Source organism: Poecilia formosa, unplaced genomic scaffold (genome assembly GCF_000485575.1).
Source record: "Poecilia formosa unplaced genomic scaffold, Poecilia_formosa-5.1.2 Scaffold42, whole genome shotgun sequence".
Lineage (NCBI taxonomy): Eukaryota > Metazoa > Chordata > Actinopteri > Cyprinodontiformes > Poeciliidae > Poecilia > Poecilia formosa.
The window spans coordinates 2,248,718-2,265,992 of record NW_006799981.1 but is presented as its reverse complement, the minus strand read 5'-3'; the positions used below and the strand labels follow the sequence as shown (position 1 = coordinate 2,265,992).

Here is a 17,275-nt window from a genome sequence, read left to right as displayed (position 1 = left end):
AAAAAGCAGTTTAATGAGAAAAAAGTATGGTTAATTTTTCATGTTGGACTTCTCATAACATTTCTACATCATTCTCTTAAAATTATAACTTTTTTCTTGCAATTATAAAAGAAAATGTCTTAGCCTGGCCCTTATATATTGTTGTAGAGTTGACCAAGAGAACAGAAGCTGTAAAACACGACCATCAAACAAGATGGCCGCCCCACTCAGAGTGCTGACATCACTCTGAGTGACGGAAATCCAGATTTTCCAAAAATTATATTTTCAAAACTAAAAATTTGATTAATCAGTAGAATCAATGTATTGCCCAGCTGTAGGACAAACTGATCATTTGTACTAAATGCTATAGAGCAGTGAGGTGAGCTGCACATGTACCTTCATGGGGGCCGTCAGCAAAAACAGTTGGGGAGAGAGACACGAGGGAGCTGCTGGCAGACCTTCCTCCGCTGTTGGAGCGTCTCAAGTACATAATGGACTGCACCTTTTCTTGGTATAGCTTCCCATCTGAGAAATATCAAAGAGAGCTCAGAGCTTTGAATCACTAAAGCTTTGATTTAAAGGGCCAGTATCACGTATTTTACAGGCATACAGTGCAATTTTACATAATTTCTTTCAATATTCTAGCAGTTATTTACAATTTACAGTCCATTAAAAGAGTGTTTCATAAGATTAAAATGAAGAAAAACATGCTCCCTGCAATGGCTGGAGTGAAATTACCGTAAAAACCCCATATTGGCTGGAAAGCGCAAAGTCTCCTCTTTCAGAAACTGAAAGAAGAGACAATTTCAGACAGCACAAAGTATTGTGGAGTCACAGCACTGCAAAGTTTGCTTGTAAAAATGTGTTGTGGGCGCTCCATTCAGCCAAACAGAGTTAACCAATTTAGCAACATTTCTACCATTATATGAGAAGTAGCTGGTATATGCTCATTGCTGGCAGAGTTGATAGCTGTTGCTAATTGCTGTTGGCTAGTCTGAAGGAGCAGAGTGAGGAAGTCATGTAGGAGTGGTGCTCTGTGAGGCAGAAGCTTGGAAACTGCAGCTCAGAAGAGGACCTGCGTTTAGAAGGTGGGGCTCGGTCCATTCAGGCGTTTTGCACAGCTGAATGGTTGCCATGGAGATTAAAGGATTTCTCAAACATGCATGAAAGAATCAAAGCACCACTCCAGGTATGTTTTTCAGGAGGGAGTAAGATTATAACATGATATAAAGCTCAACAAAGTTAATTTTACTTGAAATTGCCCCTTTAAAGGTGCTGCGTTCAGCTTCCTTACCGATGTGCAGCGAGAAGTAGAAGCTGGATGGCGTGTGACAGACGTAGGTGTTGGTGGGCGGGTGAACGGCCAACAGGAAGTTGCAGATGAGCTTCAGCAGATCCATGTCTGGAGGAGAGCCCAGCACTTCCTGGATGATTTTGATGAAGGACAAAGACACTTCCTGAGGGATGGACGTTAGGTGGTCGTCCCGGTGCTCCTTAACAGAAACACATTCTTAGTAACAGCAAAAGAGAGGAAGTGGAGGCGACATTAGAGCTGTGTTATTTGGCTGGATTACCTGTAACACCTGGCAGGTGAGCAGGAAACGATGTACGACTTCAGCGTTCAGGAACTGGCGGATGTTGTAGACCTGATGCGGATGGTGAACCCTGATGAGGATCTCTAAAGCGGCAAGCAGTGTTTCCCACACACCATACTAACAAATAAAACAAGGATATTAGGTTACTTATAAACACTTTGTGATTTTATAATTAGGCACAATTTATCTGCATTTAACCCCAAAGGTAGGGTTTATGATGAAGGCAAAAATTATTTGCCTTCATCAAATTAAAGCCTCCATCTTTATAAGTCTTGAGTAGAAATATTTGAAATAAATAGTCAAAAAAATATAGGAAATTCACCAGCTTTAAACACTGAATGTTGAATATGAAATATTCAAAATTGTTCTGTGTTGTGCAAAAAAGAAAACCTTATAAGGAGAGTTGGGTAGTAACAAGTTACATTTACTCACATTCACAAAAACTGATTGATGTAAAAGCAAAGACAGGAGGAAAAATCAATATATTTCCAATTAAATTATTGAAGACCTTATGACTGCGTCTGAGTGGATGACATTTACACACCGAGCAGCCTTGTCAGGATTGATAAAAGTCTGATCTGTGACCAGCCTCTCTGAAGTGGCCGTAAATCTTCAGTCCTTTAGGACTCTGGAAGCTTCAGGTAATAAATGCTACATGCATAAAGTCTTAAACGTTAGCAGAGTTGGGTAGTAAATTAGATTTACCTCAGTAACGTTTTGCAGTAATGTATTTTTAAGAGAGTACTTTTACTTTTACTTGAGTAATTTTCTTATGAAGTGTAACTACTCTTATTTAAATAAAGAAAAGTATCGAACTTTTCCCAAAGAAGATGGATGCATTTTATTCAATGAGATGTTAATATTTGCAGAAAAATGGGTATATAAAAAGTATTACTGGTATTTTAGTTTCAGTGTGGAAATTCAATGCAATTATTGCAACAAGTAGCTAAAACCTGAGTTTGTTATTCGATAAACACAACAGGATGGACTTTTTTTTTTTTTTTACAAACAAGAAAACATAATACTTATAGTTTTAGTGTAATATGGCAGGAAAAAATGAAAAATGGTTAAAAACCTGCATTTGTTGTTATATTTATATTCAAAAACACTAGTTGGTTCATTATCACTGTTAGTCATAGTTATTATGAGCCATTGTTGAAGGTCCAAAGAGCCACTCTGGAATATTAATTAATATCAGTTTTAGACTTTAGGACAAAACTCATGTCTATGTGTGCGTTCACCTCAGCCTGAGCCCAAATCTTCCAGTCCAGCAGGATGTCAGAGAGCAGCCTGATATCCTGAACCACAGCCACAGACTCCGGGTCCAATCGAAACTGGCCGTCGTCCCCCAGGATGAGGACCGGTCCACTGCAACAGCCGTCCAGCAGAGTCTACAAAGACGGGACAAGTCAGTGTTCAAACTCATCAGGCACACACTGAAACAGATTGATGCAGAAGCAAAGACAGGAAAAAAAAAAATCAATATATTTCCAATTAAATTATTGAAGACCTCATGACTGCGTCTGAATGGATGACATTTACACACCGAGCAGCCTTGTCAGGATTGATAAAAGTCTGATCTGTGACCGGCCTCTCTGCAGTGGCTGTAAATCTTCAGTCCTTTAGGACTCTGGAAGCTTCAGGTAATAAGGGCTACAAGTGTAAGGTATTTTTACTACACCGTACTTTTAACTGTTACTTGAGTAATTTTATTATGAATTATTGCTACTCTTCCTTATAAAAAAGTAAAAGAAACTACAAGGTTGTTTTAATAAAAAATTGACCAGATACACACACTTGCAGGTTTTATTAAAGTTTCATAAATTTCACACTGGAAGGAACTGATTTCTTTTCTTGATTTTGCTATTCTGTAATTATGTTATATATATATATATATATATATATATATATATATATATATATATATATATATATATATATATATATATATATATATATATATATATATATATATATATATATATATATGAGAATAATTTTGGTCTTTAAAATACCAAAATCTCCACATAACTTTATATTTAAATACGTCTGATTATGTATTTTTTACACATTAAATTATTGATTATCTGATCAGTTACTTGATTAGCATTTTTATTAAATACTTGAGTATTTTTTTTTTACTCGAGTTAAAATGTTTCAGTACTTTACTCTCCTCTGCCCACTACTAATTAAACCGTATGATGAGGCTGAAGGGTTGAATAAAAAGATATAAAAGAGATTTCATTTTCAGCTTGAAAACGGTGAGAATAAATCGTATCAGTAGCGCAGCATGTTTCCTTTCAAACTGGAATAATTACGAGAACGTAGCATCGCTAATCAACACACAATAAAGGATGTGAGGATGTATAAACCCTAAAGAGAGATGTGCAATCAGAGGAGCTGCGGATGTCAGTGTCCCATCAAACCAGACGGAGTCGGTTTCAGCACGGCTCTGTTACAAACACAGCCAGAGGGTCAAGTAACAGCGGGGCCACTGACACCGGCTCAGAGAGGAACCGCTCTGTCGCACCGGATCAGATTCACAACCCCCCACCCCTCCAAAAAACAAAACAAAAAAAAAAGAGATGCAGCACAGAGGAACAGGGACAGTAAGGGGTTCAAGGTGTGACTCACTTTCAGCATATGATATCCTACGATGCATTTGGACTTGATGAGGACCTGATGGATCATGGAGTAACCATGGTAACAGTCCATTTCATGGATGCGGTGTTGGTTGTGCTTGCAGAGAGTCAGTAGCACTCGCAGGGCCAGAGCCTGGGTCTTCTCGCAGTCACTCAGCTCCACCGTCTGGACGATGCAAAGCCCAGAGACAAGGGAGAGGAAAGAAAACAGAAAAAAAAATCCAGGTCACATTAGACTTTGAACAAAAAGTATGCACAAATGAAATGAAATGAAATGAAATGAAATTTTATTCGAACATGATACAAATATAAAAATAAAAATAGTACACAGTAACAAGAAGTGCATAAGAAAGAAGAGAAAATACAGATTTTTTTGTTTCAGTTAACATATCATGCTCAAAATGGGGTAGGAAGAAGTGAGAACAAAAATATAACAAGCTAAAACACAGACAATGTTTTCACACTATAACAGAAGCAAACCGGGATGATGGATTCAAATTGTCAGAATAAAATTAATATCCAGTTGCTCTGCAACATAAGTTTAATGCAGAAAACATATTTTAATACATTTCTCTGAAAAATTGCCATCCTAATTCAAATTATTTGCTTATTTTGTTCAATAACCATGCAAAAAGATAAATAGGCAGAACAAATACATAACTGCAGCGGTGTTCACACTTTTTGAAGAAAAAAAATGTTAGGTTAAAATTAAAATACTAAATAATTTCATTGTGAATTATTTTATCTTTACCTTCTCAGCAAAAACTACACATTGAACATGTTTTTTCTTACTTTTTGGGTGAAATGTTTCCTATTTTGTAGGTCTGAAAAATAGTTTTAAGACTATTCTCCAAAGAAATAAATAAAAACTTTTAAAATATAACAAAAGTTACTTTGAAAATCATTTCTGTATTTAGACATATTTACCCTGGGGAGTCCGACAGAAGCAAGGCTGCATTGTTTTTTTTGTTTTGTTTTTTTTACAATAATGTCAATAATCTGCACCATCTGTTGAAAAGCCAAATTTGCTCCATTCTTGAACTGCAAAAGTCCCCAAAAATCCCTTTGGACACCAGCGATGAATGGGTAATAATAAAATTCTTAATTTAAAACACATTAAGTTATTAATTCATGTATTTGCATGTATATAAATTAGATGCTCGACCTGTGCAAAAAGGAAAACAAAGTTCCCCGTCCCTCCGATCTTATGCAGGACGCTCTGCAGGCCGTGGGTTTCAGAGGGAAGCAGAGATCTAAAGGTGTTTCCATCCAGTGAGATGCTCTGCACCTCTTTGGAGCTGAAGGGCCGCTGGGTGACGACCGTCTTGGCCTGACCTTTCAGCCTGATCACAGGCTCGTATATGGTGTAGACTCGTGGACTGCTGGGGGCGTAAACTATCGCCAAGCTCTCCTGTAAAGAAACAGAAAATACCATCACGATTATCTCTTCTGTTTGTGGTAATTTCTGACATTTGATCTGCTTTGTATTAGTTAAGATCCCAACTACAAAGTCAGCTAAGGGAGCATTTACACTTGCCATAACAATCTGCACAGCTATTAACTAATCTATTAATATTTAATGTTCAGTCTCACTTAAATAGCTGCAGCGTAACTGTAATCATTTTTTCCATGCGGGTGAAAATGACTTCCTGTCGTGTGTTATTACTGATCTCAGAAAATCAAAAGGAAACATTTCACCAGCACTTCTTGAAAAAGATGCTTTTATATCTGGCATGAATAAAAGCATTGAACACACTATGCGTCACCAAATGTTTTACTTACAACCAGTGCTGTTGTGTCAATGTCCTTGTTCTTCATCAGGATCTCTCTGACGTGTTCACACCTGAGGCCTTCCTGAGAGACAAACTTGGAGATTGAGCCACTCGACTTGCCGTATTTGCAGGGCATGATTGACGTGAGGTCCGGTCCACTGGAGTAGAGGAAGAAGGCCTCCTCAGATCCTATCCTCGCCCCTGACACAGGCAAGTACACGACAAAAAGAATGAGTCTCTATCTCTGTTTTGGGAAATCAGGTGCACCTTATGTTTTTAAGATCTTGCTTATTATTTTTCCCACAAAGAAAGTGCTTCCCAAACTTAATTCAACCAATGCTGGAGAGGTAGAGTTTGCATAAAAACATCAGTTTTTAGGCGAATTCAGTCTCGTTCTTTAACGTAAATCCTGACTCTAACACTAGAGAGCAGCACTGAGGTCCGACTTTAAAGTGATGAAGTTTAAAGAGTTTATGGATTAGGACATGTAATAATTTATGGGTATATAATTTCATTGAGATATGACGCCTCAATGAATGTCAAATTACAAAAACAAACTTTTATGTATTTTCTTGGGACTGTTTTTGATAGATCAACCCAAAATAGTGTATAATTGTGATGAGGAAAAGGTCTATGTCAAAATAAAAACCTTGAATATCAACCTGTGTTTAATTTAATCTCAGTGTTAATCCATCTGTTCCTGAATCAGTGAGGAAAAAAAACACTTGAAGTTTCCAGTGAAGGGCTGAGAGTTGATAACACGGGGTTGATATTCTTAAAGAGCTCAATCCCCGTTAGAGGGAAGGCGCTGTAAAGTCCTACCATTAAAGAGAAGCACAGTGCCCATGCTCCAGCGTCCCGCGTCCTTCCCCAGCTCCTCTGACGACACCGTGCAATGGCCCAACATGCAGAAGGTTTTGTTGCTGTCAGATGATAAACTGGACTTGCGAGGGAGAGTGTAGTCCAGAGAAACCTCACATTTCCTTAGTAAACAAATAAAAAAGCAACTTTAATATTTAGGAAGTGACAGAAGTATGGCTACAACTAACAATTACTTTAGTAACCCATCATTTTAATGATTAATCGGATAAATCCAGCATCACTTAAGTCTATTTTATGTAATATTTCAAATACATAAAAACGTAAATAGGGAATTAAGTAAAATAAACATTTTATTGCTTAAAATGCAACATCAAATAATTTTTTAAGTGTACACCTGTCATTTCTAGCAAAGGATGCATATGGAGTTTTAAAAAAAAAGCGAAAAGCTCCGCCCATTCTCCTTGAATTAACAATACATTGCTTTGGCTGAGCTGTTGATTATTTTTTGCATTATTTGATTAATAATTTGACAATAAAAAATGCTTAAAAGGACATTAAGTAGTTTTGGGTAGAACATATTTAGAGACAAATGTGTTTTTTTTCCCCTTTTAATTCAGAATGTGTATCTTTTTAATACAGTTTTGGTTTAATCAGAGCTCTGACTGTTATTTTTTCAGCTCCAGTTAACAATGAATCAATTCCTTAATCAGTTGACCAGTATTTCAATAATCACCAGGATTAATCTGATTGATTGTTTAGCCAAAACACTGCATATTTCCGACAGGTTTTCTTACCAGATGCCACAAACCCACACGACAACGTGGCCGTGGACGTTCTTTTTGCCCTCTGGCTGCTGGCTGTACGTGAGGCCGAGGTGCTGCCACTGCCCTCGTCTGAACAATCCCTCGCCTGACTCGGCCTGCGCCAGCAGCCCGGCTTTTATGTCGTCGTTCGGGTCTATGCAAATCCTGAGAGAGCAAAGTATTACAATGCCTGGAAGTTTAGATCCTAGCAACAGGACACCTTAGAAATAGTAGCAGCCTGGATGGAGATACCAGTGGAGATATAATAAATCACTACAATAGCAAGAATTTGGATGGAAAAAAGCTCATAAGATTCTTTATAACCCATCCTCGGAAATGGCACTAAGATACTTGTTGAGAAAATGCGGAAATTAAAATGTAAAACATTATGTTTTTTGGGACGGTTCAATCATTAAAGATTAATGGAAAGAGATAAATAATACCGAACAAAATATTTTCAAGAAACCAACTTATGTTTCTTTGGTGATATACCCCAAAAAGTTTCAAAAACAAACAAACATCTAATATCTATTAAGAGCAAGAAACATAAAAATGGCTATAGGATGAGAAACAAACCTTATATCACTGCATGAATATAACATTTGACATGTATAAAATGAAATAAATAAAAGCCTGTCTCAAACACAAGACTGAACCATTTAAATGATGGTGGCAACGTTGTGTAGACTATGTGAAATTCAGAAGATTTTATCTTAGTTTTAGAGACCAAATTTAATAAAAATAACCTGATAATGCACTCTGTTATAGTAGATAAAATTTATCATTTAATATTATGTTTACTTTTTTATTTATTTTTTGTATTTCATAGTACTTACTTTCTTTCCTCTTTCTTTTACATCATTCTACTTTCTATTCCAAACATTGCAATCTTTCTCTTATTGTAATAGTTTTATTTATCATGATGCAAATGTGTATTTTTCTCCCTAAAGGTGACATATTATGCTTCCTTGAACAGGTTGGAATACATTTATTTATATTTATATTTCCTTTATTTAACCAGGTAAACCCCGTTGGGATCCAGATCTCATATTCAAGAGGGTCCTGGGCTCCATGGCCTATACAAAACATATTCGTTAAATTTTTTTCACAAAATCATTCTTGGATAATTAGATTTTAGTCTGGTCAGTTCTGTTTATCTTGAACTCCTTTCATCTGCTTTAGGGCCTCTTGTCACTTTAAATCGAAATTAGCTGCTGCTGGCCACGCCCCTCAAACTCAACATTTACACTCACACATGACAATGGCTGGAAACAGATGTGTAAATGTGCAACTGTACAGCTTCGGAAAGCATTAGTAGAGCCTCCTGCACAAGCAACAAGAGTACAGCAGGTGGTTTCTGGATGATAAGTCAACAATAAAACACTTTGTTTTTCCAGCAGCCATTGTACATCGCATACAGTAGTAAAACCAGCTGACCAAACGTTCTGGAACTCTGCTTTTGTTGCTAAGTGACCAGCAGAACTCTGCTGGGGTTGCTAGATAACCTATTGCCAAAAAACAGCTGGATGGTTTTCTTTAAGCACTTGGGCAGTTTTTAGAGGCAGTAGAGGCCCAAATGCCAGCATTAAAATTGGCATTATGATAAATTGTCTTCTAAAATTTGGGAATCAATAATGATAAAAAGTAGAAATAGCAACTTATTCTGCACATACAAACTTCATCCTCACCTGAAAGTGAGAGAGCCTTTGGAGAAGTCTGCCCACACTTGAAGCATCAGCGCCTTGGAGCCCATGGAGAGAACATGAACGAGGTTTTCTTCTGCTGACTTTGCTCCAGTCTGAGGTGAAGCATGATGGATCTCAGATGCAGGACGGACGCTTTCTTCTGGAAAATAAAGCAAATCTTAGAAACTGTCCATCTTTCAAGTAGATCAAGCAGTAAAGAATCCCAACCTTTGTCGTCGCTCTTCTCCTCCAGCTCCGTCACCCTCAGCCACATCGAGGCACTGAAACCGGGGGCCATGTGGGGCCAGCAGTTCTGTCCCACGAGAGGTAGGTGGAGAGGGGCCGTGTGCCAGGGGGAAGACCAGAGGTGGCTCGGTCGGTACTCTGGTTCCCCCTCCCTGCGACCAGGAGAAAGTTTCCCCTTCCAGACCAGGCTGACGGCTTTGCCTCCGGCGGCGCTGCTCTGCCTGGAGCCAGGCGATGAGCCTCCGGGTGTTGAAACCCCGTGGAGTACTGGAAATGTCAGGAAGTGAAGAGGCTCCATGTCCATGTTGGCTTCGACAATTTGTAGAATACCCTTCAGTAATATAGCCTGTAAACAAAGAAAATTAAAAAGGTTGGGATGAGAGCACACAAACATCTCAGATTCGACCTTTTATCTTTATTAGCTTCTTTGCTCCAGGCCACTTTAAAACGCAAATTCCAGACTCTTAGGTCTTGCTAAAATAAGCTATTTCACACAGGCGACACCCAGGCATCTCTGAATATTAATATTTTTGTAACTTTAAAGGCTGTTACACTCAAAAAAGATTTGATCTTTTGCTTGTTGTTATTTGTCACCTAGAACCTGTCATTTTATTCAGTAGAATAATATAATAATCAAAAAGCCACCACAGTAATTTTGGACAGAGTACTAAATTGTTGACACTGTTGTTCCCTAGTAAAAAAAATTTTCTTAAAAGGGGTGGTATTATGTATTTTTCAGGCACACAGTGCCTCTTTATACCACAGTCAAGTAACTATGTTACCTTCAATTGTTATAAAAATGCTGCAGATATGAAAAATTACTTAAAAGATATTTTACACTTTGAAATTGGTCTCGGTCTCTTTAAGAAGCTCCAGCTCTTCTCACATGTCGCCTTCACAACAACGTTTCTCCTCATTGTCATTTGAAACCGTTCTGAGGAGCGCTGGACTGAGAAGTAGTTTGTAAGATGAGCTCAGCAGGCTCATGTGTTCGCTAATTCCTGCTGCTGCTAGTCTAGAGGAGCTCTGACAGTAAGAAACATGGGAGGGGTGCTAAAAAAATAGATTTTACATAATACTCTCCCTTTAATCCATGTTTAAATCAGCTCCACACAGTGACATAGTTTTTATGCCTCCTCTGATTGGATGGTCTGTCCCTGAAGCTTAAACATAAAACTTTATTTTTTTTTTGTAGCATATGCACCATTGCATCAGATCAATCTCCTAGTCTGTGACCTTGTTTACTAGCAATGGCAAAAAAGTGATTCTGATTTAATTGTTCATTAGCTGTTGTTTTATAATGCTTTTTTTAAAATTAATGATTAAAAGTATGTTAGTATTAATCTTAAAACATTCTAATTCTTGAAATATGCGAGGGTCGCTTTAAAAATAGGAAAAAAGATTAATCATTCAGATTGATTTTTGGTTTATAAACCTCCATTTGACGTAACTTAATAATGTAAGAAGCACTGAGAATATTCTCTTGTTGGTACAAATAAACGTTTCACTCGAACTGAGGCTAAGAACAGCTCTCTCCTGCAGGCTACCAACCAAACATACTTGTGCTAATGAGCTGCAGCATCACATCTCTTCTGCACACTTTGGTGTTAACTGTGTGTGATGTGAAGAGGGCTCCAGGGCCTAGTATGTGTTGATGAATTTCAAAGAACCATGAAGTGCGAAGGAAGAGTGACAGGACGCGCGTCTTACGCAGAAACTCTAGTTTATATTAATAAACTCAAACTCGCAGACTGTGATCACAAGCTGGCCGCACGTAAGCAAATAGTAGAGTGCTGAGTGACGGAGAGGTATTTACTGTAGGTGGGGTTTTCTCCAGGAAGAGGCGGATCAATAGGGCCAGCTCCTCTGCCGTAATGCGCTGGCTCACCATGGCAACCAGCAGCTCCACCAGCACCGTCTGGCAATCTAAACACCGGCGATAAAGAACAGGAATATATAAACAGTTTCAATTCAATCTGCCAAGACATGAGCACTTAAATCGTGTCGGTTTTATTGTCAAACTTGACTTGCAAAATTATTTACACCTCTGTAAGTTTTTCACATCACGTCCGGCTGCGACCACAAACTTCTGTATATTTTATTGCTGTTTCATGTGGTAAACCAACACAGTGTAGAGCCTTACCATAAAGTGGAAGGACACAGACAGATGGTTCTCACTTTGTTTTAACAAATAAAGATCTGAAAAGTGAGGCAGGAAATACAGCTGTGGAAAAAATGAAGAGCCCCATGCACTGAACCCCACTGAAAACTTTTAATCAAATATTAGATTGCACTTCATCACAAATATCAAGAACTTTCAAGTATTTTATACAGAAATGAAGTTCTTTCTAAATTGAAGCATTTTCAACAAAAGCACCCATACAAACACTGAGATGGAGAGTCTGCTAATGTACATCTTAAACTCTTGCCACAGATTGTAAATTTGATTTACAGGAGGTCTAGACTTTGACTAGGTCATTCTGTGGTGATGTGACAAAGTATGAATACTTTTGCAATGGGTGGTTATGAAGGAGAAATAACAGACACTGAAGTAAATCTTAAATAAACAATAGAAATTGCAAAATAAGTCCAACTCTGAGAACCTAACGGTACAGATTTAGCCAAGTATCTAAGCAAAATATTATGCTTGAACTCTAGGGGTCAAGTTAAAACGTCATGTCTGTAAAAATATGAACTTTAAACATGTTTTTCTGGATACAATAAATGACAAACCTTTAAAGGAGAGGTCTGTTTGGCTGAGGATGTTGTGAAAACTACAAAGGATGGTTTTGACTCCTCCCTGTGAGAAACCAAAGTGAAGGGTTACGTCAAACCTGTGAGGCAGCGAACACCAGCACAAAGAGGAAGAGGTATTCAGTCTGACCTGGTCGTAGAGCAAGGCGGCGTTGCGGCGGTTGGCATGCACGGCGCCCAGCAGGCTGTGAAACACGTGACCGAGAACCTCCAGGTCTGGCGAGCTGGAGGCAAGAAGCCGTAACTCCATGGTGCATATCTCCGGGAACAGCAGCACGCCGCGCTCCGGCCCATCCTCCGCCGCTGCCGCAAACTCACTCAATCCTGCAGGCTCCACCTTCCCTACTGAGAAAACGTCCAGTCAGCAGGGAAAGATTAAAATAAAAAAATGAAAAAAACACAATCCAACAGATTATTAATTGGCCCTACAGACTAGCTAACACCATGAACACGAATAGCCTCCAGACTCTATCCATTCTCAACCACTGATGTTGGAGGAATCTCATGGAAATGAACTAGCCGGAGGTCTGCGCTCAGCCTTGGAGCAGTATGGGTTTCCCTTCATGATTTACAGGATTGCAGCCCTGCAGCCTCTCACACGGCGCCTGGAAGCTCCTTTTATTAATGAAGCTGCTCGTTCCCCTGCGCACATCTGCACTGTTAGCTCATAAACACATAAATACTGTCTTCTGTATATTTACAGTAAGGTCTGGCAGTTTTCCCTGAAGAATGCATAAAGTAGAGAGTAATGGTTGTGACGTATTGGAATGTAAACAACCCCAATATTTCTCTGTTCGGAGCAGAAAATTTAAGACAGTAAAGCTTTTTTCTAGATATTCGTGATGCATGCTTGCGTGCAAAGTGAAGGTTGGAGACAAACTAGGGCTGCGAAATATGGCTAAAAAATTATCATATCCGATTTTAATAAATGTGTTCTCACTTTCTTTTCTAAAATAAGAAATAAATGACATAAAATATTTTCAAAATGTGGCTTTTACTTCAGACATCCCTTCTGTGAGTTGGATGATGTCATGTTAGTGCCAGATTACGGGAATAGAGTCATAATATTAGCAGAATAAAGATGCAATTTTATAGAAAGAATGTTTGAAAATGAGAAAAATAGTCATTTTAATGAGAAAAAAGCTTCGATATAACAGATTTGATGTGACCAGTTCATTTTGTTCATTCTTCAAAGTAAACAGTTGTTTGCACAATTGTTTCAATCTCCTGCTACAGATAATAATTTGAAGTTGACATGTCAAGTATTTCTATAAAATATTAAGTATTATCTGTAAAACTTCTACTAAAGTATAACTTCACAAGACTCTCAACATTTTTAATTTTATTTTTTTGCTTTTTTGTGTTGGAGTTCCCATAAAATGTATTATTTTAATATTACAAGATATATTTTTATGGTAATATCACAACTTTTTCTCATATTATTTTGACCCAATTGCTGTGTGAATATTATGACTTTTTTCTCTAAAAATGTAGCAGAGAAAAAAAAACTTGAATTCAAAGTCCAAAAAAAATAGAAAATGTAAAACGTCACTGCCAAACAAGATGGCCACCCTGGGCGTTCTGACATCACTGAACTATGAAACATAAATACATGACTACATTGGTGGGGGGAAAAAATCCCAATGTTCCAAAAATTTTATTTTCAAAAACGGAGAATTGTTCAATTTAAAACAGAATATTAAAAAAATCACCAAATTGACAGACGAAGTTGTGAAAAACATATTTCTGTCAGCATTCTCCGTCCATTTCCCTGAAGGTCTGACAATGTTTTTTTAAGAACTGTATCATTAAAATTAAATAACATTTACATTCTGATAAAATGCCCAGTAAAGACGACACCATTACTGCTGGAGTAACGGTGACAGACGAGTAAAAATCACATTCCAACACGTCTGTCACCTGTACGCTCTTTAATCAAAACGCCTCATTCTCCGTCCATTTTCATGTGTTTATTCTTTTTACTTTATCTGAGATGCTGGTTATACTGGGTAAGTTATTGGTGCTTTCAAGTGAGGTTGTGTAAAAAAAAATGCTGCACAACTGATGCAACACTTTGCAGCACAAAAGAAGCTAAGAAAAGAAAATATTAAATGGATTCATGTGGCAAACAGAGAATTTGTTGGAACTGCTGCTAAAAAAATGTCTAAAAAAATTAAACAGAAAATGTTTGGAAAATCGAACCCTTAATTTAAGTAAATCTTTTCAAAATGAAGTCGAATCAGCAGCGAAGCTTCTGAGAAAACAAAGTCAAAAACCAAAAATCTCCTAAGTTAGAAACTGTTGTTAAAATTTCAAACTAATTTAAAAATTCAACAGCTGATGAGGAGAAGATGTTTTGAGTTGCAGTAAATTTGCTCTACGCTCAACATGTGAAGCAAAAGTACTTTAATAAGTATGAACGTCTCATTAAGAGAAAAAGGCTCCATACAAACTTTTAAGCTTTTGAAGAATCTCAGACGTCAGCCATGGTTTTTCTAGAGAGCGAGCCGCTTTGATCTCACATCCAAATACTCACATCTGTGCAAATAATTTAAGAGTTGTTTTGAAAGCCTGCAGTTGGAACTAAAGCACACAAAATAAGCATAAATTAAATTGACCATAATTTTTCCGCTACACTGCTGAATGTGTTTTGTCTGTGCCTCAAGGTTATTTTTCTTTCCGCTTTAAAAACAGTTGAATATTGAATAATCTTATGAAAACAAATTTAGGAAAATGGCTCCAGGTAGATGTATTGATTGATGAGTGGCACAATACAGTATACCAAATATATGTAAGGGAGAGACTTACAATGGCTTTAAGAAACAACAATAGGACAAGTTTGTGGATTTTAAGGTACAAGTGGGCAGTATTAGGGCATTAAAACCTGATTTTCTTTAAACATTGACTGCATGTGGGTTGTTACAAGGAAGGAGAGGAAAATAATAAGTCTTTGAGTGAGGAAATTATGTTATTTTATTTTTTTAACCAGCAATTTTTACCTTCTCTTCTACTGTTCTTTTATGGTTAAAAAATAAATCTGTTTTTTATTTTTATTTTTAATGTTTTGGTTTTTTTTTTTGACAGAAGCAGTCGTATTTGATTTTGTTTTTTTAATTTTTAATGTTGTTTTTGGCAGAAGCAGTCATGCTTGTTTTTGTTTTTATTTTTCAATTTTTACTGGTTTTGTTTTTTGGCAGAATTCATGTTTTTTTTTTTTTGTTTCATAATTTGTATTTTTCTAGTTGTTCTGATGTCTAAGCTGAAAAGTGAATTCAATACGTTGGAAAGCCCGTCTTTGTAGGTTTAAATTTATATAAACCTACAAAGACAATTGTATAATGTGGTTGCTGTACTGCCATTAAGGTATGTGCCTTATTTAAAAATAAATACAAAACAGAAAACAAATGTAAGAGAAAGACGCCAAGAAATAACATGAAGCAGAAACTCATAAATTTGACAAGAAATAGATTAGAGATGTTAAAACTAATGGACACAATCTTATATATAGTTATATATTAGATATATGTTTTTTTATTTAAAGGAGAAAAAGTTTAAAATTATACTTTGATTGAAAAACAATGTATCTGATTTTAGTTTAGTCTGACTAAAGGTTAAAAAAGGGACCATTTTCAAAACCAGATGAAGATTTTACAGAAATAGTAATTTCATTGACAAAACCATTTAAAACATGAAAATTCATTAGTTGGAGCTGATGGGATTTTGTTTCTCATTGTTCAAATTTAAAACGCTCTCTGTTTTAGGTGATGCTATCGTTTTTCCAGGAAGCCAGCCCCTCCATCAGATTGGAACCTCAAGTCACAAGATGCAGCTTATGAGGTCTCGCTGCCAGCCAGTTGTAAAACTTACCACAAAGAGTCCTTTCTGAGGGGATTAAAGTAAAAAAAAAAAAAACAGTGTAATCAGGCCAATTCGTTAACCTGCATCAGGCTCAGGGCTGCTTTCTGCTTTGTCATCCATACGCAATAAAAAATATCAACTTCTTGCTAAATATCCTCCGCAGGAGGATGTTGCTTTATCTCCGTCACGCGACAGAACGGGTCGAAAGCAAAAAATAAAGTCCAGAACCATTCAGTTTTGAGTTGATCAGAATTAGAAACGAGGTTTTCCCAAGGCAAGTTATCAACAGGGTCAGAGGTTGAGACCAGCACATGACCTCTCAGTCAAGCCAGATAAGTCTGCTGACATTTCTCAGCAACAGAAACCAGACGCAAAGAGCAGATGACGTTTATAGTGATCCGCCAGAAACGGCACAGCTGAAGCAAACGGTTCAGGTTTGCAGTAAGAGAAGAGAGTTGTGTACACAGTTTTAGTGAGCATTTGTGTGTGGACCTACCCTCTTCCTGCTGCTTCATAGTCTCCGGGTTGCTTTCGCTATCAGCGTCGTAGCCCTCCTCCTCCCCCGGGAGCCTGACACTGCAGCTCTGCACCTCATCCACCTCCTCAGACAGATCTCCTGCTGGAGCCGCCCCCTCAGCAAACACCTGGAGCTTCTGGTAAAAAAAAAAGAAAAAAAAAAAAGCTTAAATGAAACTAAACCAAGATCCTCCTCCCCAATCCTGCTACCTTAAATGGTGGTAAGATTTAAAATTAATCACCAAATCCTTTGATGATTAAAAAAAACAAATCTCCTTGACCAAAAGTATTTCCAGCATGACAAGTAGTGATCTTTCCACTTATGTGGTGAAAAAAGGCAGGGAAAAAAGTACAAGATTTTAGTCATAAGACAAATATCAGCTGACTTGCACTGCATCTACACAGCCCAGTTCCTTGTTGTGCACAGTTGGTTATCGTATGCACACATCGGAAAACTCCCAACAACAATATGGACAAGGAGGAATTATTCTGACACCAGCAAGAGGTGAGAAACCGTACCTTTAACTGTGACGTGTAGGTAATCATCTCAAAAAATGTGACACTTTCTGTTGCGAAACACTAATTTCAGAGCTTTGCAGCTTG

At 37.5% G+C, this 17,275-nt stretch overlaps 1 protein-coding gene across 7 annotated transcripts in view; it reads right to left on the bottom strand.

Annotated features, from left to right (window-relative positions):
• The window catches only part of lyst (lysosomal trafficking regulator), a 76,866-nt gene that overhangs the window by 23,384 nt on the left and 36,207 nt on the right, over nucleotides 1–17,275 (bottom strand). For 5 of the 7 annotated variants that reach the window (XM_007551502.2, XM_016671142.1, XM_016671145.1 and 2 more), the window contains 15 exons: nucleotides 16,653–16,809; nucleotides 12,429–12,643; nucleotides 12,278–12,344; nucleotides 11,361–11,470; nucleotides 9,527–9,890; nucleotides 9,302–9,458; nucleotides 7,605–7,778; nucleotides 6,811–6,971; nucleotides 5,999–6,189; nucleotides 5,382–5,627; nucleotides 4,209–4,382; nucleotides 2,816–2,965; nucleotides 1,554–1,691; nucleotides 1,274–1,472; nucleotides 376–504 (listed from right to left, as the gene is read on the bottom strand). In XM_007551502.2, coding sequence (XP_007551564.1) covers nucleotides 376–504; nucleotides 1,274–1,472; nucleotides 1,554–1,691; nucleotides 2,816–2,965; nucleotides 4,209–4,382; nucleotides 5,382–5,627; nucleotides 5,999–6,189; nucleotides 6,811–6,971; nucleotides 7,605–7,778; nucleotides 9,302–9,458; nucleotides 9,527–9,890; nucleotides 11,361–11,470; nucleotides 12,278–12,344; nucleotides 12,429–12,643; nucleotides 16,653–16,809 — 2,632 coding nt within the window. The remainder of the gene's footprint in view (nucleotides 1–375; nucleotides 505–1,273; nucleotides 1,473–1,553; nucleotides 1,692–2,815; nucleotides 2,966–4,208; nucleotides 4,383–5,381; nucleotides 5,628–5,998; nucleotides 6,190–6,810; nucleotides 6,972–7,604; nucleotides 7,779–9,301; nucleotides 9,459–9,526; nucleotides 9,891–11,360; nucleotides 11,471–12,277; nucleotides 12,345–12,428; nucleotides 12,644–16,652; nucleotides 16,810–17,275) is intronic. The other 2 variants (XM_016671144.1, XM_016671143.1) reach the window with 2 other exon arrangements.